Source organism: Tachypleus tridentatus, chromosome 6 (genome assembly GCF_004210375.1).
Source record: "Tachypleus tridentatus isolate NWPU-2018 chromosome 6, ASM421037v1, whole genome shotgun sequence".
NCBI lineage: Eukaryota > Metazoa > Arthropoda > Merostomata > Xiphosura > Limulidae > Tachypleus > Tachypleus tridentatus.
In genome coordinates, this window is record NC_134830.1 from 163,441,435 (window position 1) to 163,467,961 (window position 26,527).

The 26,527-nt window shown below is 36.9% G+C and overlaps 1 protein-coding gene across 6 annotated transcripts in view; it reads right to left on the bottom strand.

Moving 5' to 3' along the window:
- The window catches only part of LOC143254330 (histone-lysine N-methyltransferase MECOM-like), a 207,551-nt gene extending 184,513 nt beyond the window's left edge, over nucleotides 1–23,038 (bottom strand). The window contains exons 1-2 of one of the 6 annotated variants that reach the window (XM_076509323.1): nucleotides 22,714–22,953; nucleotides 6,550–13,449 (exon numbers count right to left, since the gene is read on the bottom strand). In XM_076509323.1, coding sequence (XP_076365438.1) covers nucleotides 11,941–13,431 — 1,491 coding nt within the window. In that variant the 5' untranslated portion in view covers nucleotides 13,432–13,449; nucleotides 22,714–22,953 and the 3' untranslated portion in view covers nucleotides 6,550–11,940. Of the gene's footprint in view, nucleotides 1–6,549; nucleotides 13,450–22,708 lie in introns of those variants that run through there. The other 5 variants (XM_076509322.1, XR_013030144.1, XR_013030138.1 and 2 more) reach the window with 5 other exon arrangements.
- Between the last annotated feature and the right edge of the window lie 3,489 nt (nucleotides 23,039–26,527).

The window sequence follows — 26,527 nt, forward strand, 5'->3', positions numbered from 1 at the left end:
CAAACTTAGAGGGTCTGAGGTTTGACCGAAATAATTTATTTAAAAAATTTGTCTTAACTGTAAGAAGCTGTTCAGAGTCAATAGTAAACATTCAAATTTTTGACATTTTGAAATATGAGGGCCTATTTGATGATCGAAGTTTGTTGGTTTTTTTGTAAGGATGTCATGACTGAGTCCGTGGATTTAACTGAAAATTGGCACGAAATGCGAAGAATCGTTCAAAATAAGCTCCTACCGTTATATTTTCTAAATTTTTACATGAGGGCCTTCACATGGGCGTCAGAGAGATATTTTGGGAGCATAATTTCTCCGTTGATTTACACGAAAACTTGAAACTGTAACTTCAAACTTGAATTGTCGATTAAATAATATTGTTGTCTAAATTTTTATCTTTGTTTTCTGTAGCAGTTTCTTTCTCTAGAGCGAGCGCTGGTAGATAAGTTTTTTTATTTTCGAAAACTTTGTTAATTCTGTAAAATAGCATGATCTATTTACCTACAAGCGCAAATGGTGTACAATTTTACTACAGTCCTTTTTGTAAAGTTCATAATGGTATGAAGATTCTAAAGGTTCAGCATGGCCAGGTGGTTAGAGCGCTTGACCAGTAATCTAAGGGTCGTTAGTTCGAATCCCCGTCACACCAAACATGCTCTCCCTTTCAGCTTTTGGGTCGTTATAATGTTATGATCAATCCCACTATTCGTTGATGAAAGAATAGGCCAAGAGTTGGCGGTGGGTGGTGATGACTAGCTGCCTTCCCTCTTGTCTTACACTGCTAAATTAGTGACGGCTAGAGCAGATAGCCCTCGTGTAGCTTTACGTGAAAATTCTATAAACAAACAAATCAAAAAGATTCTAGTCCGAATGAAGACAAACCTTGAACTTGCGGATTGAAGTTTTCCCGAATTATAATTCGCTTCATCCGTTGGAAAACATGTTGTCCAAATTACCCAAATATATTATCAAGTTAAACATTCACGACCTTCATTTAGTGTAAAACAATGCTAACTTTTTGTGACTAAAGTTGCCTTAGAGATTTCCTTGTTTATCAAGTAAGACGTAGAGAAGTTTGTATAATTGGTCTGACGACAAACTTTCCACGTGTCGGCGCAAATTGTTAAACATGTTGCGGAATCATTTTAAGAGGTTCTGTGAACTAATTCCCAGTAATAGGTCGCAAACAATACTGAGTAAGAGACCAGCTATAGTTTAACACCCGCCATAAAAATACAACATTAAAATACATACTTTTAATCACCTCGGTTTGTTTATATCCTCGTGCCAATAAAAGCCTAACCAATAACATCATGTAACAAAATGTTTACTTTTTCTTGTTCCTGGACAAAAAGTGTTATTTCCCAATTGTTTATGCCTAAAGTAAATGGAAAAGACCTATTTTTCTCTTCAAACTTTACTTTTGTGACATGGGAGCATATAACGAAAACACGTTTTTACGTAGAAAATATGTTAGTTTCTAAATTTCATTATCCAAGTCACAAAAGCAAAGGTTGAAGGGAATAATGGCCATTTTCTGTACTTTTACAACATAAGCAATTAAGAAATAACACATACTATCCAGGAACAAAACTTGTGTTACATAGTGTAATCGAACTTAAAGTCCCAAATAATCCTCAAATTAAGGTAAATTGTCGCACGTTTTAATTCAATCAAGTCATTCCATTTCAGTTAATGAAACTCGCTTTTAATTGTTTGTATAAATAAGAGCATTGCTTGATCGCAGGTCCTTGACCTTGACCTTGTTTCTCGTGATTAGAAACTTTAAAATGAAATGAATCTTGTTATAGGTTTTGTGTTCTTTTAAACCTAGTTTTCTGACGAGCTGTGGTCGAAGAGTGAGTAATGAACATTTGTTTCTTCGTTGTTTTCGTGGTAGGAGTAGAGAAATTGTACAATTAAAACGGTTCCCCGCTGGTACAGAGGTAAGTCTACGGATTTACAACGCTAAAATCAGGGGGTCGGTTCCCCTCAGTGGGCTCAGCAGATAGCCCGATGTGGCTTTGCTACAGGAAAACACACAAACAATTAAAATGGCACGAGAAACACAAGTACTCTGCTGTGTCACCTAATTGAATAGCAAAGAAGTACTGGAATAGTTTTAAAACTAAAACTAGAAAATAAAGATACTCATATAAGAAATAATTTATTTGTTTAAAGTGTTTAAAGACATATCCTGCTTTTCCCCCTCTCACGACCCGTCACTGGTGGAATGTCATGGAATTATTGTTATACGCTTAGAGTTCAAATACTCTGAATACATTTTGAAGAAGGGACTGTTTTGTCAAAGAATAAAAAGAAGAGAATAGAACTGGAGGTACTTCCGTAGGGACCCCAAAATGTTTCTGTTTCGAGAAGAAACTGAAACCAAAACATAAGAATAACAAGTATTTTGAGTTCTTGCTTTTGAAGTTCGTATGTCAATCCGTGTTGTAGTCTACAGATTGGTTAATTGTTTGTTTGTTTGTTTTGAATTTCGCGCAAAGCTACTCGAGAGCTATCTGCGCTAGTCGTCCCTAATTAAGCAGCGTAAGATGAGAGGGAAGGCAGCTTGTCAGCACTACCCACCGCCAACTCTTGGGCTACTCTTTCTACCAACGAATAGTGGGATTGACCGTCACATTATAACGCCCCCACTGCTGAAAGGCCGAGCATGTTTGGTGCTACCGTGATTCGAACCCGTTATTCTCAGATTACGAATCGAACGCCTTAACCCTTCCGGCCATGCTGGGCCTCAAGGGGTAGAGATCTAGATGCTAATAGTAAGTGTTTTAAATACAGCAAGGGGTAGAGATCTAGATGCTAATAGTAAGTGTTTTAAATACAGATGCTTCCCAGAAACCACAGTCTCACCTTTCGCCCAAATAAAATACTGTAATGGCAGCTAATTTAGATTACAGTGTTAGTAGAAACTACAATCTCCCCTTCCTCTCAAATAAGTGAGATACTGTCCTCAATCCTAGTAGTATCGAGTATTTTAGTTTCTTTAAAGAATTTTGTGCTATTTCTAATAAAAGAGGTCGACTTTTAACTAATTTACGCTGTAGAAATTCATTCCAACAGGGGAACGAAAACAAACACTAACAGACCGTGAAAGTAACCCGTACCTCCTGCTAACATAACAATGTCTTGTTTACAGTATCTGAGCAGACTCTTGAATTCAGTTCTTTAGAGGACGCACTGTACGTAGTAATAGCACGTTCTTGATCACGTTGTACCACGACACCAGACCTATAACTTTATGTATTTATTTTAAGCGAATTATTAATCAAATTATTCAATAGAATCTAATTCGGACCTTTCCTCTTATTGATTCAACGTTTTTCATCAGTTTCTATCAAGATTCCTGAATCAGACCATTCCTCTTGTTTATTTGATTCAGGATCTTCATCACGTTTTTCATCAGTTCCTGTCAAGATTCCTAAATCAGAACTTTCCTCTTGTTTATTTCATTCAGGCTCTTCATCACATTTTTCATCAGTTCCTGTCAAGATTCCTAAATCAGACCATTCCTCTTGTTTATTTGATTCAGGATCTTCATCACGTTTTTCATCAGTTCCTGTCAAGATTCCTAAATCAGACCTTTCCACTTGTTTATTTGATTCAGTCTCTCCATCACGTTTTTCATCAGTTCCTGTCAAGATTCCTAAATCAGACATTTCCTCTTGTATATTTGATTCAGTCTCTCCATCACGTTTTTCATCAGTTCCTGTCAAGATTCCTAAATCAGACCTTTCCTCTTGTTTATTTGATTCAGGCTCTTCATCACGTTTTTCATCAGTTCCTGTCAAGATTCCTAAATCAGACCTTTCCACTTGTTTATTTGATTCAAGCTCTTCATCACGTTTTTCATCAGTTCCTGTCAAGATTCCTAAATCAGACCTTTCCTCTTGTATATTTGATTCAGTCTCTCCATCACGTTTTTTCATCAGTGCCTGTCAAGATTCCTAAATCAGACTTTCCACTTGTTTATTTGATTCAGTCTCTCCATCACGTTTTTCATCAGTTCCTGTCAAGATTCCTAAATCAGACATTTCCTCTTGTATATTTGATTCAGTCTCTCCATCAGTTCCTGTTTCCTAAATCAGACCTTTCAGTTTATTTGATTCTGTTTTCATCAGTTCCTGTTATTCCTAAATCAGACCTTTCCACTTGTTTATTTGATTCAGTCTCTCCATCACGTTTTTCATCAGTTCCTGTCAAGATTCCTAAATCAGACCTTTCCTCTTGTTTATTTGATTCAGGCTCTTCATCACGTTTTTCATCAGTTCCTGTCAAGATTCCTAAATCAGACCTTTCCTCTTGTTTATTTGATTCAGGCTTTTTATCACGTTTTTCATCAGTTCCTGTTAAGATTCCTAAATCAGACCTTTCCACTTGTTTATTTGATTCAGTCTCTCCATCACGTTTTTCATCAGTTCCTGTCAAGATTCCTAAATCAGACCTTTCCACTTGTTTATTTGATTCAGGCTCTTCATCACGTTTTTCATCAGTTCCTGTTTCATCAGTTTCCTGTCAAGATCACGTCATCAGTTCCTGTCAAGATTCAGACCTTTTCTCTTGTTTATTTGATTCAGTCTCTCCATCACATTTTTCATCAGTTCCTGTCAAGATTCCTAAATCAGACCTTTTTTCTTGTTTATTTGATTCAGTCTCTCCATCACGTTTTTCATCAGTTCCTGTCAAGATTCCTAAATCAGACCTTTCCACTTGTTTATTTGATTCAGTCTCTCCATCACGTTTTTCATCAGTTCCTGTCAAGATTCCTAAATCAGACCTTTCCACTTGTTTATTTGATTCAGTCTCTCCATCACGTTTTTCATCAGTTCCTGTCAAGATTCCTAAATCAGACCTTTCCTCTTGTTTATTTGATTCAGGCTCTTCATCACGTTTTTCATCAGTTCCTGTCAAGATTCCTAAATCAGATTTTTCCTCTTGTTAGTATGATTCAGGTTCATCACATTTTTTATCAGTTTTTGTCAAATCCTTAGAAAAGCTGCTGAGGTGTTTAACTGGAGATGTATATGTCTCCGTATTTGTTTAACTTATATCTCATAAGTTATTTTATTTTACCTATTTATGACGCCTAGGTTCCAACTTACTATACAAGATCTGTTCAAGTATGTGTTCTAATTTTACTTTATTATGTTTAAGAGTGATGTTTGTCATAGAGCAAAGCTATATAATGGTGTGTCTGTGATGTTTCTGCCCCAGGGATTGAACCCTGTCATTGTAGTGGTTTCTAAAGCTTACTACCTAGTCACAGGGAGGACAACAGATTATTTGGACCGTTTATCTCAGATGCACATACTTCCTTCTTTTGTGTGAATTTGTTTGTTGATGTTTACCGAAATTAAAAATAAAATGAAATGTCCATTGGATTTGTTTTGGTTGGATTGGGTATCCGTGTTGGGCAGAGCACAGATAGCCCATTGTGTAGTTTTGTGCTTAATTGAAAACAACAAGTATTGAGTATCTACAGTATATCTTGCATATACAGTCCAGTTATTTGAACACTGTAAATCAAATAAGCACAATATAACCATAGAAAACACCAACATATTAAGTAGGAAAACAAATCTAATCACAAACGCTCTTCTTATATAAGAACTGAAATCAAAGTTTCGCCAATGTAAAGGAACAACTTTATACCTATATTAATTAATGATCTAACACCTGCCTATAATGTCCCCTACAATCTCGCACCTGTTTACACTCTTATTCCTAAGACACGTACCCAGCAACGGTCAGTTGCAATCTCTCTTGGCTAACCTTAAGATGACCTGAGAAGGTCAAAACGTTCTGTACTTTATTTCAATTAAGCTTTTATACCCACACCAACCATCTTTAGAATACAACACAGTTATTAGGTACTGTTATTGCTTTATTTATGTCCCCCTCTGGTACAGCGATAAGGTAACGGATTTACAACGCTAAAATCAGGGGCTCGATTCCCGTCGGTGAACTCAGCAGATAGCCCAATGTGGCTTAGCTATAAGAAAACACACATACACTTTATTTATTTGCATGCAACTCGAAATACGCGATTTGCCTATCCTTCGTATGTGTGTGCAAAAATAGGTTTTAAAACTGTTTTGCTCCTGTTCGTGAAAACGTTGGGAGATGAATGCAGGGCTCGAAATCCCTCACTATCGTTGTTTGTTTTGGGGCGAGTCACGGTACTAGTGGGTTACCATAAAATAAAAGGTTTTCCTTCTCGTGACCAACCTTGTCACTTATCCTTTGCAGTATTGCAGGAATTGTTTTATCACGAATTGTTTCTGCTCTATATCGTGCAAGGATACAGTTTATATGTCTTGTTGACAATGGAGTCTCAGTGACGTGTTACCTGGAAATTCGTAGCAACCCCAGCTCTATTACAAATTTAACGAACAGTTATGTTTTTATTATCCAGCCTTTTTAGAAGCTTTATCATTGTGTTAGTGTTTTATCATTTACCTATGTGCGTGGTTTTCCAAAAATTAAAATATTTGAGTACTAAGTTAGGCTTGCAAAGGATCCGACTCTATTCGTTGTCTCAAAGTGAGCCAGTACTTTGCCTAACAAAGTCGGCCCGGCATGGCTCGGGCACTCGACTCGCAGTCTGAGGGTGGTGCGATCGAATCCCTGTCACACCAATCATGCTCACCTTTTCTTCCGTGGGGGAGTTAGAATGTGACGGTCAGTCCCGCTATTCGTTAGTAAAAGAGTAACCCAAAAGTTGGCGGTGATGACTATCTGTTTTCTCTCTAGGCTTTCGCTGCTAAATTAGGGACGGCTAACGCAGATAGTCAGCGTGTAGTTTAGTGGAAACTTCAAGCACAAACAAAGTTTTGATCTCAACTAGCCAAGTTAACTAACTCCCTTTGATCTTAGTTGTAACTCGTTTCGTATTTTTTAACAAAGAGTGGGTATAGGTGTACATCAGAGAAATGTTTTTGGAATTTTATACAAAGCATCTTGATGGTTGTCTGCACTAATCGTCCATAATTCTGAGGTTATAAACTAGAAGGAAGAGACAGCCAGCCAACAACACCTATCGCCAACTCTTGGCTCATTCTTAACCAACGAATAGTAGGATGGACCGTAACTCTCCCGAGACAGAAAAGAGGTGTTTGTGAATGGGATTCGAACTCGCGACCCTCAAATTGCGAGTCGAAGGTCTTAACCACCAGTTGATTTCCATATTGAAAATTCTCAAGGAAGTTATTTCTGTTGTAGAAACTGTTTCACCAGTAGTTTTAGGGAACTGTAGTGATCACTATGCTGTTGTGATTTTATATTATGACTTTCGTAAAATCAAATATCGAATGTTTAACATTACTCTGAATAAAATACATTAACTGTCAGAAAGTTTCATGGAAGTGTTTCTTAGATAACCGCTCTGAGATTTTGAACGATTGGACTATTATTTAATTTTTATTATTTATTAAGTTAATGAACTAGTCGAGTATGAATAGTTAATTATTGAAATTCTAACAGGAACATAAAATATTCTGTTCGTCTTGCTGGGGCCTGAATACCAGATTGTCTGGCTTTTAGATTACATCAACTTCTATGGTTAAGATGATCTGGCTTGTTTGAAGTTAAGCACAAAGCAATACAATGGACGTTCGATCCGCAACCATACCACACCACTGTGTCACTAGGTGGGGTGAGGGGTAGTTAACGTGTTCGAAACCCTTTAATTACTTTTTATTATATTTTCTGTTAGTCTTCCAACACGTATGACGCTTGAATACCAGATTGTTTTGCTTTTAAATTGTGTCAAAATCTATAATTATGAGGGAATGAATGGTTAACATTAATTATTTTTATTCTTTCACATTAGAAAATGTTTTTCACCAAGCCAGATGAACTACAGTAACAATAACAGATGAAAACAATGTTTTATCCCTTTAATTAGTTACTAACTCCTTACACCCGAATAAACTTAAATGTTATTCATCAACAACTTGACCAAGTTACAGGTTCTTGCTAATTCTAAGATAATTTTTGATACAGGATGTCTTTTACCCAATTTATGCTAACGACGTTAGAACGCCACACGTGATGACAAGTTGTAAATTAAGATGAAAATTTTTCCTCAAATCTTCATCCGTAAAGAAACGTGAAACAAAATCAGTGGTCCTACTCATTGTTTATTGTTATCTCTGGATCGCCTTTACGTTTTATATACACACACACAATTGACGGGTTTTTCAACAATAACAAAAATAATGTTTACAATTTCCGAGTGCGAGCAGTTGGTGCACAAGTAAAACCCTAATTACATATACTGTAAAATTAAATCATTCTCTTAACATTCTGCATAATGTTATAGTCCTAATCACTTATATTCTACAGAATTACAGACAATTATCATTGCCTATATTCTGAAGAATTTGGATGGTCATCACATATTCTGTGGAATGTTAAGTAAGCCTAATCACATTAATAGTCAGTAACCCTAATTCTACATAATTATAGATAATTGCCATTACATATATTTTGTAGAATAATTATTCCAAATCACGTGTATTTTAAGAAATTATGGATAATTCTCGTCACAGTATATTCTGCAGAATTACAGATAGTCATCACAAATTTATCTTGTAATTACAGATAATCATCGTTGCATCATATTTGTAATTTACAAAGTATGGATTGAAAGTATTTCTCTGTACAATACAAACTGTAGAATTAATAACAATTTCCGTCGTAACGCGGTGCATTTATCAACAAGTTACATATTTATTTAATTCAATAATATTCGTATAATCTTTTATATAATTTAATTTTATAAAAATAGTTTCCACAGGATATTTTTGTTTAAACAAAAATATTTGAAATGTTTAAATAAATTACCTACATTTTGTAGTAAACCAGCACATTTTTCCTTCCTTTTTTTACGTTTGCTGTAAACAATTTTCGACGAGAAAATAGACGTGTCTGAACTTAGAAATGTATATTTAACATTCTGTGGTTAGAATAAGTATCCACGTAAAAAAAACAAAACGTTTATAGAAACAAAGTAACAAGGAATGCTATTCACGTTTATGACAAAATATAAAACTTCACGCGAACGCTGCTTAATAATAATACAGGGTGTCAGAAAAGTCTGGAACCATAGGTGATGTATAGCTTTCCTTAAATTTCAAATACCTCAGTGTCATCTTCTCAGGACATTGGATTGACAGACCAGTGGTCTGCTAGGAATGGATCTCCGAGACTTCTACGAATTTCTTTTTCTGGTTGCTGGTCAAGGCACCGAACATCTGAAACAACGAATTAGTGGCGAGTGTTGGACACTACATGGAACACGTTCTTTAACGTTCATTGAAATATTTATGGTTACAGACTCTTTGGACACCCTGCATATCAACGTGTTCTTGCAACATTTGGATTTTACTGATAAAGAACTGAGCACTTTCCTAGCTCTATGTTTATCATAAATTCTCTAAGTTTTCCGCTTACGAAAATAAATAATTTTCTGGTTTCATTTATAAATAAATATTTCAACTATACATGTTCTGCGTGGGACTAAACAGTAGTGACCCCTTTAACGGGGAAGGGGGGAAATCACCCACCTATATAGTCAGAGGCGTGGATTTTTTACACCCGATGGTGGGGATGATTTTTGCAACCACTTATGTGGACTGTTCAATTTACAAATTGGTAATCTCTGATTACGTGAACCTGAAAGCTGTAAACATGCAGTCACAGAGTAATCTTGTTGCCACGATACATGCATGAATACTTAGGCCTACTGACTGATAATTACGAACTATCGCTTAGATTGAAGAGCTTAGAAGTACGCCTATATTAAAGATGTACATTTCGGCTACTGAAAAAGCCTACATCTAGGCCTAATTATGTAATTCGATTGGTAAGAACACGAGAATCACAAGAACAAACACACAATTTGTAGGCCTGTGATGCAATAAAACAATTCAACAGACCAAACTGTAGGGGGGGATGATTGTATGCACCATACCCCCCACCTAAAATGAAGGTGAATGTATCCCACCGATCCCCCCCCCCAGGATCTACGCCCCTGTATATAGTATGGTGTGCTTTTGATCAGTGGAATGTTTACACTTTTCTGACAATCGACATTTAATCACACTTGCCATAAAGTTTAAATCTAAATAATCGCAGAAAAAAAAAGAGAAAAAAAATCTAGAAATATCCGATTATGAAAACATCTACAATTATACATCAATACAAGTGTACAGGAGACCGACTCTTATAGAACAGTATATATCAATAATAGCTTGCTTTAAATGTTGTTTAAAATATATATTTCGTACTTGGACGGATTTAGTTTTCCGCATTTCCTAATAATTAACTTAATACAGTCAGAGATAACAAAATTATTATAACGCTTTGTATAGAAGACACTCGGCATAACAGTTTAGCCATTTGATAAATGATACAAGTATTCTCACTTAAATGACGTATCTAAAAGAGGTCTCGCAGGCGTGGATGGAAGTAATTTCAAATTTTGCTCACGTTGCAATTACAAACGAGTCTCTATTGACTGGAAGATGTTTTTGCGTTTCAAGCTATTTCTTGGCGGAATGACCCTATTTTGGAAAGTTTATATTAGATCAAATTGCTATGGAAAACGTAAAAGTTGAAGTTTTTTGGTGTTTTTTTTTCTCTCTATGGGATATTAAAGCAGCCGGTAAAGCAGATGATTGAAGTGCTTTTGATGACGTCAAATTGTTGGTAAAGTTTTGTTTTTGTTAAGACTCATGGGAGAAGTTAGGATGGCCAAGAAAACTTACTTTTACTGTTGCCGGTTTTCCTTTTCTTAAGAATAAAACACTTAAATCATTTTTTCTTAGGTTTATATATATTTTATAAAAGATCCTTGCGATTTAATTATCCTCTTCAGATCAATTATGAAATTGTTGAAATTTTAGTCGTTTTATGTTTTTGATTCACTTCGATTACGATAATCGTTGTTTCAGAGTCTTATGGTTTAAGCATATGCCTTTTCATACAAAAGCATACATAAAGAGAACTTCTTGTAATCCTAGTCTGAAGACACAGTTTCACTTTAGGATTATCATTGCATAAACGTCGTTACAGCTGTAAACCTCAACCAGATAAATGACCACTCAAAAGACACCTTCTGGTAACTGTACAGGAAAACATAGACATTGGTAATAATGTCAAAGTTAGGTCATGGCCTGCTCTCAAAATATGGACAATAAATATTGATCAAGGTTTGTGAACATTGATTTCCTTGACGAATGGAACTACGTGGCTGGTAGCATCTTAAAACTACTGTCTGGAGATCCGAGGTAAGAAAATATTTATAACAACCATTTTCTGTTCGTTCAAAAATATAAAAACTTTTAAAAGGATAGAGGTGAGAGTGTTTGGTCTTCCAGTAGTTTCTCTCCGCACAGGGCAGTTAGCTGCGTTTGTCTGCTTGTATGTGTATGGCTCACACAAGTTAAACATAGATAACAAATTTAACGAGTTTCTTTTCGATGATCGAACGCTAGAGCCATTTTAGAAAGGAAAATTTAAATTATTAAACTTAAAAATGTAAGGTTCACAATCATCGAATTGAATCTGGTGTTTATATAATAGGGTAGAACCATTAAAAACAAGAATATACTAGTTTCCTGTTCTATTTCGTCTATATATATATATATATATATATATACAGTTATTTGAACAAGATAAAAATATTATATTGTGTCATATTAGTTATAAAATATTACACTGAAGCTTTTCAATAAAGATATGAATGATCTATGACTAGAACTCTAAGATATATTTACTAACGGAGAAACTTGACAAAAAGTCACATTTGAACAGAAAACGGTGACTGAGATATTTCCCTCTTCTCGTTTAAATTGATTCTGACTAGTCTCTATGGCTGCCAGACACGTGAGCAGGGAAGGTCCTAAGCGTTGAGCACTGTCAACCTTTATTATTATCATTCATGTGTTCAGTGGTTACTTCCTCCTCAGTTTCGTCGGAACTCCGAGAGTCGTTAGTTTTAGTATCATAAGAAATGGGCAATTCTTGTTCATCAGTGGATTGACTTTCCCCTTCGGAGTTCGTTGCGTCTCTTGGGGACATGTCACTGTTCCTGTCAGAGGTGAAGTTATACTCTTCCACGCAATCATTTTCTTTCCTCTGTATCTTGGCGGGAACCTCGTGCTCTAAGCTAACTTTGTCATCATCATCATGATCCTCAACTGGGCTTGGAATGATCAATGCATTTTTCTTTTTCAACAGTAGGAATTGTTTTCTCTCCAGTTGGTCAGTGATAGAAAAATTGGAGTCCAGGGCAGAGTTCAGAGCTTTATGGACATCGGTGGGCAGAGAATCAGTAACCTTGCCGATAAATTTCCGAATTTCATCAAAATACGTGTCTGTTCTATCTATAATTTTGACTTGCTTCGGAGAATCGTCCAGAATAGTTGGTCCATCCGATTCGTGTTTCTTCAAGTGTCGATCCAGGTTCGTCTGCTGTCCAAAACTTCGATCGCACAGCGAACACTTAAAGGGCTTTTCCTTGTTGTGGATGTTACGCACGTGACGTTGAAGGTTCGAAGAAATACTGAACGATCTTTCACAGTATTTACATTTGTACGGCTGCTCCCCCGTGTGGGTCCGAAGATGGCGAGTGAGATTGGCCGAGCGAGGGAACACTTTACCACAGAAATTGCACGAATAACGTTCTTTTGATTTATTTGAGTGTGGATACAGTACGTCGTGCATAGGCTTGCCGAGTTTTTCGATTTGTGCTCGTACGAAGTCGAAAGATGAAGCTCGGTTATTGAGAAGAGCGTCATATAAAGGGTATCGAGAGGGAAGGGTCGTTGAGCCATATTCGGGTTGGCCGAAAACCGGGAAAGCTGGTTTGTCGTGTTCGATTTTGTACATTGATTCTAGAAATAGTGGGTGGAGAGGACGAGGATACATCATCTGTAACCCTGAGGACGAGGCTTCATCTCCGAAGTTACTAATTCTGGTTTCAGAAAGAAAGGCCGTACTTTTGAGATCATGAACGTGCGACTTATGTGGAGCATGGTGTGCCACGAAAGACCGCTTTTTGTTCGATACTCGAAGGTCTAATGGTTCCTCATCTTGGTTATCTTCCTGAACAATAGACTGAAACTGCGATCGGTCGTCAATGGGAACTTTGTTCTTATGCAAGGAGAGGTCAAATGGCATACCCAGGTCGAATACGGGAGACAGGTTCATTGCAATGGAATGGACGGAACGTGGTAGAGAAAGGACGGATAACGGATCAGGATACACTGTAGCCTGCTTTGGAGACCCTAAGTGATGACGGTTGTACATTTTCAGAGGATTCTGGTAACAGTCACTGAACGAGGAGGTGGGTCCGTAACCATGGTAAAAGGAAGCAAAAGAAGACACTGGCTGGAGATCGATTACCATAAGATGTTTTTTTTTTTCCTGGAATACAAGAAGGTATTTGATTACACATCAGGTTATTTATCCAACTTGTTCTTACAGTATGATATCCTATAAATACTTATAGCTGTATATTATAAACATACACAATGGTTTTCTTTACCATATTTTGTTTTTGTCAAGCAGAATGCTTCAAAATGGACTGTCTATGGTGTGCCCTCTGTGGGTATCGAAAGCAAGTTTTTTTTTTAGAAGCGTTATAAGCCTAAAGTCGTACATATGTACCACTTGGGACATTAATGTATTGAGCTTAAAACCGCCCAGAATCTTTTTAAATGAATAACGAATTGCATTTGCAAACGTTTCGAAATGAAATTTATTTGATTAATTATGCCATCAAAGGCTTTGATCGTCTTTCTTGGCGCGAGCCGATTAACAAATGCTTCACAGAATAATTAGTAGGTTGTTAATAATTAATTATGTATATTATGATAACGTTTCAGTTGAACTACTTGAAACGATGGTGTGAAACCCCCATATAATCATCAGTTTCTAAAATATCTTTATACACATCAGTTGACACGAATGTTCTCTACGTATGAGCTCCCTCCGTTTCATACAGGTTTGTTAGGTTTGGCTTGAATTTCGTACAAAGCTACACGATGGATATCTGCGCTAGCCGTCCATAATTTAGGGGTGTAAGACTAGATGGAAAGCAACTAGTCATCACCACCCACCGCCAACTCTTGGGCTACTCTTTTACCAACGAATAGTGGGATTGACCGTCACATTATAACGCCCCTACGGCTGAAACATCGAGCATGTTTGGTGCGACGGGGATTCGAACCCGCGATCCTCAGATTACGAGTCGAGTGCCTTAACCACCTGGCCGTGCCGGGCTCGTTCCCTACAGAATTCGTTCATCAGGTGCTGTTCATGGTTCTCTCACACGCAGATTCCTGCGTGCGTGTCCCATATAAAACTCGCACATCATCTCATTTAAGTTACATACTTAACTCGAACACAAATTCCCCGTTTACGCTACAAATCAAACCTCCTTGTTAAGTTATATACGTAACTTCTGACACCAGTTCTGTTTAGATTATTTTAAATAACTTTTACACGTGCTCAATGTTTGAATTCTCAGGGATAACTTGCTTAAATAGATATATTCTAAAAAACAAAGCCGTGATATAAGACAGGTTCTTGTTTTAAGGAGGCTGTGATACCTTTAATGGCTTTGTGTCACTCTGCGACATGCGCCGTTACATTAATAAAGGCGTGCCGCCTGCTCACTGGAGTATTATTACATGAACTGGAACGATACACCTTTCTACGGAGATAGTTATCTATCTGCGTTTAGCACACGTAATATTACAGCAGATGTCCAGCTCGAGGTAACTAGGTTGAAAGGACGTAATTATTTCATTTATGTGACAAAAACGAGGTTGATTTCCACACTATCGTATAATATTTTGAAATAAATATACAACACCAAACGAATTTCATTGGACTGGCAGCGTAAAAGGGGAAAAATGGGGGGGGGAAGCCAGTGAATCAGTTATTCTTAAGAGTTACATAACTAATATACACACGTGTGTTTTAAACAGCAGTTTTCTTACTAGAAGTCACGACGAACATGGTTAGAACGAATACATAATTATTAGCCTGATTGATTTATTGGAGGTTACCATAATAGCGAGCCAGATTCGACCTCTTGCACGCATATTTTATTTTTAACAAAGTACAATTTTTCAAATGTTATACAAGTTAAACACATTTATACAAGTTTTGTTAAAAAAACAAAACAAAATATTTTACTTTGTTTGCGATTTATCTATTGCTTCTCGCTTTGTAAAAACTTTGTAGTCAAAGGTCACATATAGCCGACTTGGACGTCTTTATCATAACTGTGTGCGTGCGTGTACAGAGAGATCTCGAGACTGCACATACTCTATGCACCAGTGCAGTGGTTCCCAACCAGGGGTGCAAGATAACATTTCAGTTTGTTTTTGTTTATATTAAGGGTACTGCCCTGTATATTCAAAAATTATTATAAATAATTACTGTGAGGGGTGCGAGAACATATTAAACATTTTTAGGGGTGCGGGGCATAAAATAGGTTCCTTACGTTTTCATACGTGTCCTAGTCAAGTCTCTCGATATTTTTTGGTTACTTTTTCAATTTAATACTGATGTGTAATAATAACAATAAAAAAAAAACATGTTTATTTCGGTATACAATGCCTAAAAGCGGATATTTAAACAGCTCGTATTTTTACACCTCGTGTAGGTTCTCATTCGTCTTCGTCTGAGACGAAGACGTCTGACACGTAGTGCTATGACGTCAGAAGAGATACTTTTATTCCAGGAAGTTTGCACTGTCGTTTTCATGAGAATTGCGATACCTATTCTACGTAAACATTCATCGTTTTAACAATGTATAGTGAACCATGCATTAGGCTTAACAATGTAGAGAGCTTTTTCTAGAAACCTTTATTGAATGCTATAAATACTGATGACCAACTTGTCACAAAGACCATGAAAAAAGCGTGGATTGTACGGTATAATTAAGGAACATTGCGTCTCTGACAGTGTTGCAAACCTACTCAAGGAAGAATTAGTTTTCTATTGCACGACTTTCAGAACGTAGATTTAAAAGCATTCAGCGTTCCGTGGCGTTGACAGTTGGGTTAAAGTGTTTTTGTAAACTTGCCTTAGAGGAATTTTGATATTTCTTCACAAACAAGAGGATTTGGAAATGTGCGTTTTGTGTGTGTTTTTCTTATAGCAAAGCCACATTGGGCTATCTGCTGAGCCCACCGAGGGGAATCGAACCCCTGATTTTAGCTTTGTAAATCCGAAGACTTACCGCTGTACCAGCGGGGGACAATTTTGAAATAACTAGTTGATTTTATTTACTTAAAGACGTTCAACTTCCCTCGGATCCTTTTCTAGGTGATTGTTGTTCTAGTGCATCGAAGAAATCAAAGAACTCCATACACTAACAGAATTTACCTGATTGTTACGTGTTTTTTTTGTTCTTTTCTGTTCCAAACACATGGTATAACAACTTTATTCTTTTTCTACATGGAAAAAAAATTGTGTTGTTTGTGTGCGCGCGCTAAAATATTTATTTACTCACATCAAACCACCTGTAATTTATTTGATAAGAAACTTCAGTGGTCAGAAAACTAATGTGCATGCGAACTCTTAGCAAACAAACGCATTAAATAACAAATAATGGATAATATTCAAGAGATCATTTGGTGTTGAGGGTTGTTTGGTTTCAATAAATAATCATTGTTAGTTGCTTCTGTGGATTAGGTATAGATAAACTAATGCGACGCTGTTGGTATTTGAAAAAAAAAAATATTATGAGCTACATGGGGTGTTAATAAGTGAGGTGGAGGAAATATATTGTCCCTCTTGCACAAGATAGTTTATTGTTCATTTTCAGACAGATACCATAACTTGCTTCCTTACTGTAGTAAGTAGGCTTAAATTAACTTTTCTCTGTCGATGATAGAACTCGTGAACATGCGTAGAAAACGTTTTTATAGGTCTGAGAAACCAGATATTGTATTGCGCAACATGTGTAGCCACTACTATGTTTTGTATAGAAATGTGAATGGAGGAGGTACGACTTTTAATACCTCATAGTTTAGGAACTATTGCGTATTCGGTCACGCTGTTGGGCAATTAATATTTCACGTATCACAAGGAATTCGAATCTTTATTAAGAAGACGTTGTTTGGGAATGAACTCTCAAAAATGAAAAGGTCTCTCTGGTTGAGTGTTGAAAAGCAGACTTTAAGAATATTAGTAAAGTAGGAATATTAATGAAAGAAAAAAATATCTCAAAACTAAGTGTGAGGGAGTGCGATAAATCCATTTTTAAACAAAATCAGAACATTGTTTGTTCCTTGGAGAGTTAAGCCTAATTGTCAGTGCTTAGAGGGAAAAAAAAAAAGATTTAGTATGGCATAATTTAACAAAGTGTGACGAAACGGGTGTATTGTAATGATTTATGTATGACGCTTTTATTGAAACCGGGACGTTAAGGCTGGAATGGCAACCTGGTATATAATTGGTAATACTAAACAAGACTTGGCAAACCTGCCATATTATTATTTTTTTTATTTTTTTTTGGAATCATGGGAATCCAGGCTTTGTTTCAAAGCTTAATGGTTAGACGTCAACAAAGCTTCAAGAGGCTCACTCAGTTTTGATTTGATGACCTGAAATGTCTTTTCAATGAAAGTAAAATCTACGAATTTATTATGCGCGGTCTAGTAGACTAATTATCATTTTGCTGCTCTGTTTAGTTATGAAAGGTAATTTATCCATTCCACCAGATGACTTGCTTGTAAACAATACGTTTTAAAAAAAACGTCTGGAAAGAATATACAGTTCCCTATTTCGAAGTAATGATAAACATATCGGTAAACAATATATTAAAAGCTGTACAAGACATGGAAAATATTGTCTTACAGAAAGAATATAAATATCTTAGGTTTTTTAAAGGCAACTTTAGGACTTCCAAGTTGTCTATCCCAAATTCTTTTCGGTTATATTTATGCCTCTCAGTGGCTCAGCGGCAAGTTTCTGGATTTAAGACATTAAAATTCTGATTTCGATACCTTCGGTGAGCACAGCCCGTTCGTTGTGTAGCTTTGTGTTTAACAACAAACACCAGAACTGTTTTGGCTTACCAATACAACTTGTGGTTTTCCGAAATAAAAGTGAAACGGAAAATTACCGACATCTTGCCGTGGGAAGTGAAACAATCCTAGTGTATCAGTTTTGTGATTGGCTGCTCGATTCAGTCCTTATGTACTAGAGTAAAGTACTTTAGTCTTTATTTTACGGGAAAACAAATATAAATGACGTCATTATAGTGGTTGTACCGCAAGCAAATATGGTACATTAGTTTATCGGTTTACGAAAACCCTGGGATCTATATCATAGAATTTATTTTGTAATTCCAAGAACTACTTATTTACCATTAAAATCATGGAGTTCAACATTTAAGTACACTGTAACACCCTGCAGTAACTTCTGAAGATTCAACAGCATATCTTGTATAGCAAAAAGGTAGATAAGGATTGGTTTGAATTTCACGCGAAGCTACTCGAGCGCTTTCTGCGGTAGCGGTCCCTAATTTTGCAGTGTAAGATTAGAGGGAAGGCAGCTAGTCATCACCACCCACCGCCAACTCTTGGGCTACTCTTTTGCCAACGACTAGTGGGATTGATCGTAACGTTATAACGCCCCTCACGGCTGGAATGGCGAGCATGTTTGGTGTGACGGAGATTCGAACCCGCGACCCTCAGATTATCAGTCGAGTGCCTTAACCGCCTGGTCGTACCGGGCAAGATAAGGTATACCGACCAAAAATATTTTATGTATCGTCCTATCCTGAGTCTGTCTGCTTTACACATTAGCAATGATTATCTCGCTATTTTGCTCTTTGGGTTTAGTAACAGTAACGCGACTCAAAATAAGATAAAAAAAAACAGCCATATTTAAGAAGTTATTTTCATTTTGTTCATTTCTTCCTAACCTCTTTTCAATAGAGTTTTAATCTAAAACTTACGAAAAGTCATGTCCGCATATTGCATTCTGGTAACTGATTTCGCGATTTTTTACGTTACAACCGTAGTCGAAAGAAAAAACAAAGGTAATTACTTATATGTAAAATGCATAAATTAGTTTGTAATTGAACATAAAACACAATGTGGTATCTGTGCTCCGATCACCACGGGTATCGAAACTCGGTTTCTAGTGTTGTAAATCCGCAGATACCAGTAGCAACCAATAGGAATAATGAATTAGAATATCAGTGGCAGCTTTGTTTACGGCCCGGACAGGGCCAGGTGGTTAAGGCACTCGATTCGTAATCTGTGGGTTACGGGTTCGAATCCCCGTCACATCAACATGCTCGCCCTTTCAGCCGTGGGGGCGTTATAATGTGACTGTCAATCCCACTATTCGTTGGTAAAAGAGTAGCCCAAGAGTTGGCGGTGGGTGGTGATAACTAGCTAAGGTTAGCGCAAATAGCCTACAAGTAGCTTTTACGCAAAATTCAAGACAAAACTTTGTTTACATATTTGTGTTTTACAGTACTGACGAGGAATAAATTATGAAACATTAAAGTTTCTTAGACGGCTTGAATAGGTGAAGATGAAAACATTATTACAACTGTAACACTCAAAACTGTACAGCGTTTCAAGGAAACAAGGTTTTCTTCCTTTATTACTCAATCAAGAAACTTGAGGGTTGTTTGTTTGTTTTTTTTATATGTGTTTGCTGCGGATACTTGTGATAGCATTTCTTTATTTTGGAACTGATGGTCTGGACTTAAAGCAGCTGGTCAACAACACCCACTGCTAACTCTTACACTGCTGTAATCGGGTAAAGATTTCACGGTCGATTTTATAAAGGATCCACATGAAGAAGTACGATTTTTTTTTTTCGATCATGGGACTGGAACCATGGACCCTCAGTTTTACATCACGGCACGCTAGCCCCCTAAGCCATATTTTAATACTATTCATATGGTTAGTAAACCTGTAAAAAAGCCTACAAGCAATTTGGTGCACAAATAGTATAGAAAAGAGTCTTTAAGAAGACCGGTATGCCCACACTGATCTCATAAGAAATTTTAGGTTTAAGTATCACACGAGTTATATGGGCAGTACCTCACTAAACAGTGTAATAAGTGTTAACTGGATACTTTGTTTTCATTGTGGTTTCAAGAAATTTTGTCGTATATTAAGTGTTCACAAACAGCAAATACTGATATCGTTGTTTTATTTTTCTTTGTTTAAAATTAAGCACAAACTTACACAGTGGGCTTCATGTGCACTAAAACATCACGAGTATCGAATCCTGATTTTTAAATTTTGCAAATCCGCAGGTATTCCACTGTGTTACTGGGGGTAGGTAATATTTTATTCAGTTTGCTAATAGTCATTCTGTATAGTTTAAATGTACACACTTGGTTAACTGATAACAGACGTATTAATAAATAAGTAAAACTGTATGCGGGATCCGTGTGTAGATGGCAGTCAAACCACATTTTAAAAACAAATAAAGCTAACAGATTGTTATTCGTAAGCCTAACTTGAAGGAATTTTTAGGTTATTTATTTATGCAGTTATTGACATGTAAAATAACCCTAATTTAGCAGTATAAGACTAAAGGGAAGGCAGCTAGTCATCACCACCCACCGCCAACTCTTGGGCTACTCTTTTACTAACGAATAGTGGAATTGACTGTAACAATATAACGTCCCCACGACTGAAAGGGCGAGCATGTTTGGTGCGACTGGGATTTGAACCCGCAACCCTTGGATTACGAGTCGAACGCCTTAACGCGCTTGGCCATTCCGAGCAACCTTCTTTTGTTTTAGTCTGCTTTAAGTACATAAAACTGAATGTTTCGTTTTTCTTTTCAGGCTACATATGCAAACTAAGTGAATTTTTAGACTAATGAACCACCTAACCTAAATACAGAAAAAAAAAAAAAACATAAGCTTATTATCTCAATATTTAAGCCTAGAGAAATTCCTTCCATCAAGGCCGAAATCAAGCGAGAACCAATGGTAACTGTTGCACTTCGTTCTGCAAGTGAGGAAGGTGAGATAACGTGACAATTGCGGAAGTGACAGCACGTAAACTAGTCAAACGGTGAACAAACGTTTTCACTCTTTGCAACTACTAAAAAGTAGTTGTTGAGACTTTAAGCGATTCCACTTAAATAATTACTATTCTAGTTTTAATGATACCGATATATATCCATTTAACAGAAATTAGTTTTCTGAACAAACAAAAACAACTTTGAGGTTTCTAACCCCACCCAAGGGGGTTGGGGGAAGAGAGATCACCCTAAAAATTAAGGGTTAGGCAGGCTCGGAGAGTTAAAAAATATCTAGGGCGTAAAATGCTACGATACTTTTCACCTTTCGTTTCGTATGATGGGCAATAAGAATTATATATATACCCAAGTATAATTAATGCTAATAACATCTCATGGTGTTACAAAAACATTTGTTACGCCATAATTTGTAATTTATTGTCGATTTTCATTCTCCAAATCTAAGATTTTTTTTATGACTTTCTTAAAATTTCAGTGTGTTAAATATTTTTCTTTTAAAAACAAAAAATGAATTTTATTTTGGAAATCTGGCACACTTTACGACAACCTCACAACAGTTGTTCACGCACAGTACGAAGTTAGGTGATGTTGTAATGTATTGTAAATACGAAAGTTGTTGCGATACGTATTGTACAGTCATGATACGATTTACCTATTTTCACCAAATTTGGCAAGCTTTCAGTAAACATTACAATTCTTTTTGTATAGCAAAAACAAACAGAATTTCTAATAAAATATATTTACTAAAAATTAATGATTTAATAAGTAATATTAGTATTGAGTAGTATATATTGCCTTATTTTATTTTATCTGAAACATTACAATCAAAGTAACATCACAAAAATTAACAATAACAAAGTAGATAGAACTTTTTTATTATTACTTTACTTGTCTTGCCAAGCGACATTTCAAACGCGAGAATTTGAAAAATACTACGAAATGTGAAATAATTGAATACGACAGTGTTAGTAATGTAGATAATAAATTACAGCCAAGATTGGCGAACTTTCTAACAAACCGTTGGTAAAACTTGTGTATCTAAACACATATTGTATTTAGATACTACCGTATTGGCTATTAGGATAAGCACCCTCACAAAATACAATAGTACGGTTGTTTTTATTCTATTATTTTCATAACATGTGCGAATGTGTAGAAATACAATGTTCAGTTATATTCACTCGGTATCTATAGTAGGAAGTTTGTTCTAGTGTCAACACCGGAGAAATTATTCCGGAAGTGACAAAACAAACAAACGTGCATCTGTTGGACCCTTACAGGTTGTGTCACGGAACGGAAATAAAATATATATTTACTTATAACAACACACCGTAGCTAAGGCTACACTACAACAGTTTATATGCCTTAACTTTCACGTTTTTAACCGCAAAACTTTCCTGTTATGTTTTCAGCCAAAGACGCATTCATACACACAAAATAAAATAAAAAAAATGAACTTATTATTTTGCATTATGTAAACTACTACCGGCGTTAAGTCTTTCAACAGTTCGTTATTCTATAGCGTACCGTTCTTTGCAGTTAAAGGTTTCACGAGGCTATATATTTTCTTTACAGACGAAAATGCAACAGTTATAGTTTATAATACATAATAATAAAATTCTGTAAATAATTCACTTACCCTACTTTTTATTGCCTTGAAGGTGAGTTGTTGGCTTTTTTTTTTCTAGTTCTCGGGCTTGAACATATTGCACATTAAGGGACAGAAGTGTTATAGTGCGTCTAAACTTTGATTCTTACGAGAAGCGTTTTAAGAAACACACGCCCATACACAGCTTGGATAGTTCGCTTACGACGAAGCAAAGCTAGAACAGTAGATCGTCTTAGCCATGGAACCTGCTTAAAAACTCGAATGCGTTGATAGCAGCGGCCTCTATTTAGCCTAGGGCGTCGGTGGGTCAACCTATCCGGAGAAGACGAATTACGAGTGTCGCTCAATGACGTGTGAACGCTAACTGCGCAGGCGTGTCTCTTTCAGTATCTGTATTTGCTCCAGTAATTGCTCCAGATGGTGCGTGAAGTCGCTGTGCCCCAGTTTTCGGCATCACTCGCAACCTACTCACATTTCTCTCTTGGAATACCGAGGTTTCCCGTTGTCACGATCGTTTATATGATGTTGAATCCCCTGTTTCCGTGAGACTCTTTAAGAGAGAGCATGCAATTACAATTTGAAGCACACTTTTGTCATCAGAAATTTGCTGAATTATTTTACGAGTTCACTTCCATACCCTCGCCTCATTCGTCTTTACTTATTTCACTTTGTACGCGTAAAAAATAACCCCTGTTGCTCCTATACATTCGTGGTCCAACCACCTGCTTCTGATCACAAAGTCAGTTTTGTTCCTACTGTATTTTAATATCTCTATGATAGTGGGCCCGGCATGGCCAAGCGTGTTAAGGCGTGCGGCTCGTAATCTGCGGGTCGCGGGTTCGCATCCCCGTCGCGCCAAACATGCTCGCACTTTCAGCCGCCGTGGGGGCGTTATAATGTGACGGTCAATCCCACTATTCGTTGGTAAAAGAGTAGCCCAAGAGTTGGCGGTGTGTGGTGATGAATACCTGTCTTCCCTCTAGTTTTACACTGCTAAATTAGGGACGGCTAGCGCAGATAGCCCTCGAGTAGCTTTGTGCGAAATTAAAAAAAAAAAACTATGATAGTGTTTTGTTTCTAATTCCTCCTGCACTTTCTACTCTCAATCTATCAAGCGGGCCATGAGAGAATTGGAAGGTCACACACACACACATTCTCTAGAAATGTTAAAATGACAAGTTGGGATGACTTAACAAATAAGATAATAGTCAGAATAATTAACCTAAGTTTTCGACTTGTGACAACGAAGTCGTTTTAACCACCCGGATAAAACAAAATAATTTACTCGTTAAAAAAACAAAAAACAAAACAGTACTGTGTAATTTGAACTAAAGGTAATGATAGTTAAATGTCAAGTAACTGTAAGCCAATCGAGTTGACTTCGCTAAACAAATAGGGTGAATACTAAAACCGAAGCAGTTTCTCACGTTCTAAAGGTAACAAAGAGCACAGTTAGTGTCGGGCTTAAACTCCGAAAAATGACGAAATAAGTTCGAGCATTTATGCACGTGTTTGAGATTGTTCTTAGTTTCCATGATGGTCGCCCGGCATGGCCAAGTGGTTAGGGTGCTCATCTAGCAATCTTAGGATCTCGGGATCGAATCTCAGTCACACCACACATGCTCGCCCTTTCAGCGGTGGGGACGTTATAATGTTCAGTCAATCCCATTGTTCGTTGGTAAAAGAGTAGTCCAATAATTGGCGGTGATGGTTAGCTGTCTTTCCGCTAGTCTTACACTGCTAAATTAGGGATGGCTAACGCAGACAGCCCTCGTGGAACTTTCCGCCAAATCCAAAAGCAAACAAACAAAAACAGTCCATGAAGGTCATTGCTGAGTACTACAGCAGCCAGTAGAGGGCTGATGTCCTTAGATTTTCTTTGACACTACTACTCACGAACTTTGTCATTGGCTATTCCAACAGGAAACTATTAATAACAATGAACTAGCTAGTGTTTTTTTTTTTTTCGGACCTAAGTTCAATTAAAATATATCTAAGACTACGTTCAAAAGCGTACATATTTGAAAGCCTACGTCACAGTGAATTACGTACGATATGTCTAGTTGAAGAAACGGAGAAATGAATATTCGTCAGACCTCTATCCAGAAACGCAAACAGGTTCGCAACGACATCGCAGAGCTGCGTTTCGCTATTAATGTGGTCATAGATACTCCGAAAGATAAATTCGATGTCCTTGAACCACGCATGATTTTGATGGCGACATTCGAAACCTAGAAAAATTGAAGTGTTAAGATGCTGTTATTTCGTGTTCACACGTTGAGCGCTCTGAGTTTAACAATTATTAATAGTTCACAACGTATAATTTGGTAATTTCCAACATACATGATAGTAATTTGTGGATCTTTAATTAGGACAAATAAATTATAAGTGATGGACGAATGATGCAAACCAGTCAGACTTTTAACTTCGAAAGTGTAAGTTGTATAAGTCGGTTGAATTCCAAGAACAGAGTCTATTCGTGATAGTCGTTACTCTGAACAGATGACGTCGAGAAATGATATATAGCATGTGAATCTGATTCATGGTATGTCCTTGCTGAATGTGTTACTGTTGTATCATTTTAACTGTTGGATTTGTGGGTAGGATCGTATACGCGGAATGACGTAACTCGTTCTAACTGCACTGGCAAAATGTAACAGAAACGGCACGTCCTATTAAATAAAACCGGAAATGACGTTTATTTACGACCGGAAACTTCGTAATGGCTTCTGAGCGTTGAACTGACACATCAAGGATCATGAAACTTTCTAAATCGAATATTTTGGCACAGATTTAGCGATCTTCTTTCTTAAAGTTACTAACAGGACCATTAATCACCATTTGTTACACCTCTTTTAAACCTTGCAACCAAACAATGAAGATCTAACCGAAAGATACAAATGACTGAATGCATACCAAAAAGTATGGATACGATGACGTATCGAGGGGGGGGGATATCGGTTCCAAAATTCGTTTTAGTGGTAATTCTCTACAGATTTTTTTTTTTTACCTTCTCTTCGGTTACCCAGGATAATTCTGTTACTTGCTACGATTTAAGCTGTCGTACAGTTTAATTTCGTATCGACCTCGTATCTGTAGATCGGCGCCCTGAGTTAACAACGCGAATTTTTGCAACCCTAAGACCGATAGCAAAAAGACGTTAAAAACGCTTCACTTCCACAATTGGTTGCAAGCTAATTGAAGGCAAGATGACGTTAACTATCATATAGGTCATCACATGTGCCTCCATCGGTCGGCCAGCGACTTCGGTTAGCGACCGAATCAGGCCTCAGTACTAACCGGTGCTGGGGAGGGGCGGCTATTGTGGTGAAGATGCCCGCGGCGAAGCCGGGTGTGGCTTGTCTCTGAGCGTGATAATGCGTGCACCACTGAAAGGATTAGAAAGCCCCACTTTCTTTGATATACCAAATACAGTTCAAAATGAATGATGCAGGGCTGATTTTTGTTTCAACCTTCTTTCTCGAGAAAATGGAATTTTATCTCCTGTAGAGCTGTATTTACGTTAGAGTTAGTAACACACACTAGGCAGTATTATATAGCTGGATATATGGCGTTGATTGCCGGTGTCTTCAAAACTTCGGTGTAAAAACAGCCATTTTTAAACATTGTTGAATATTTATCACTTTTTGCGCTCTGTTGGACTTATGACTAACAATAATGCACTCTTTGTTGTTGAATTTGTTATTATCCAGACTTCAGTGGTTATAATTATTTAACACTCCTACGAAAAGTGGGGCCTAGTAGGCCCCAGAGCAACTTGAAAGGTTATTAATATTAGGCTAATAATTTTGTATTTAAATGAAATTGCCATTTAAATTCATTAATGAA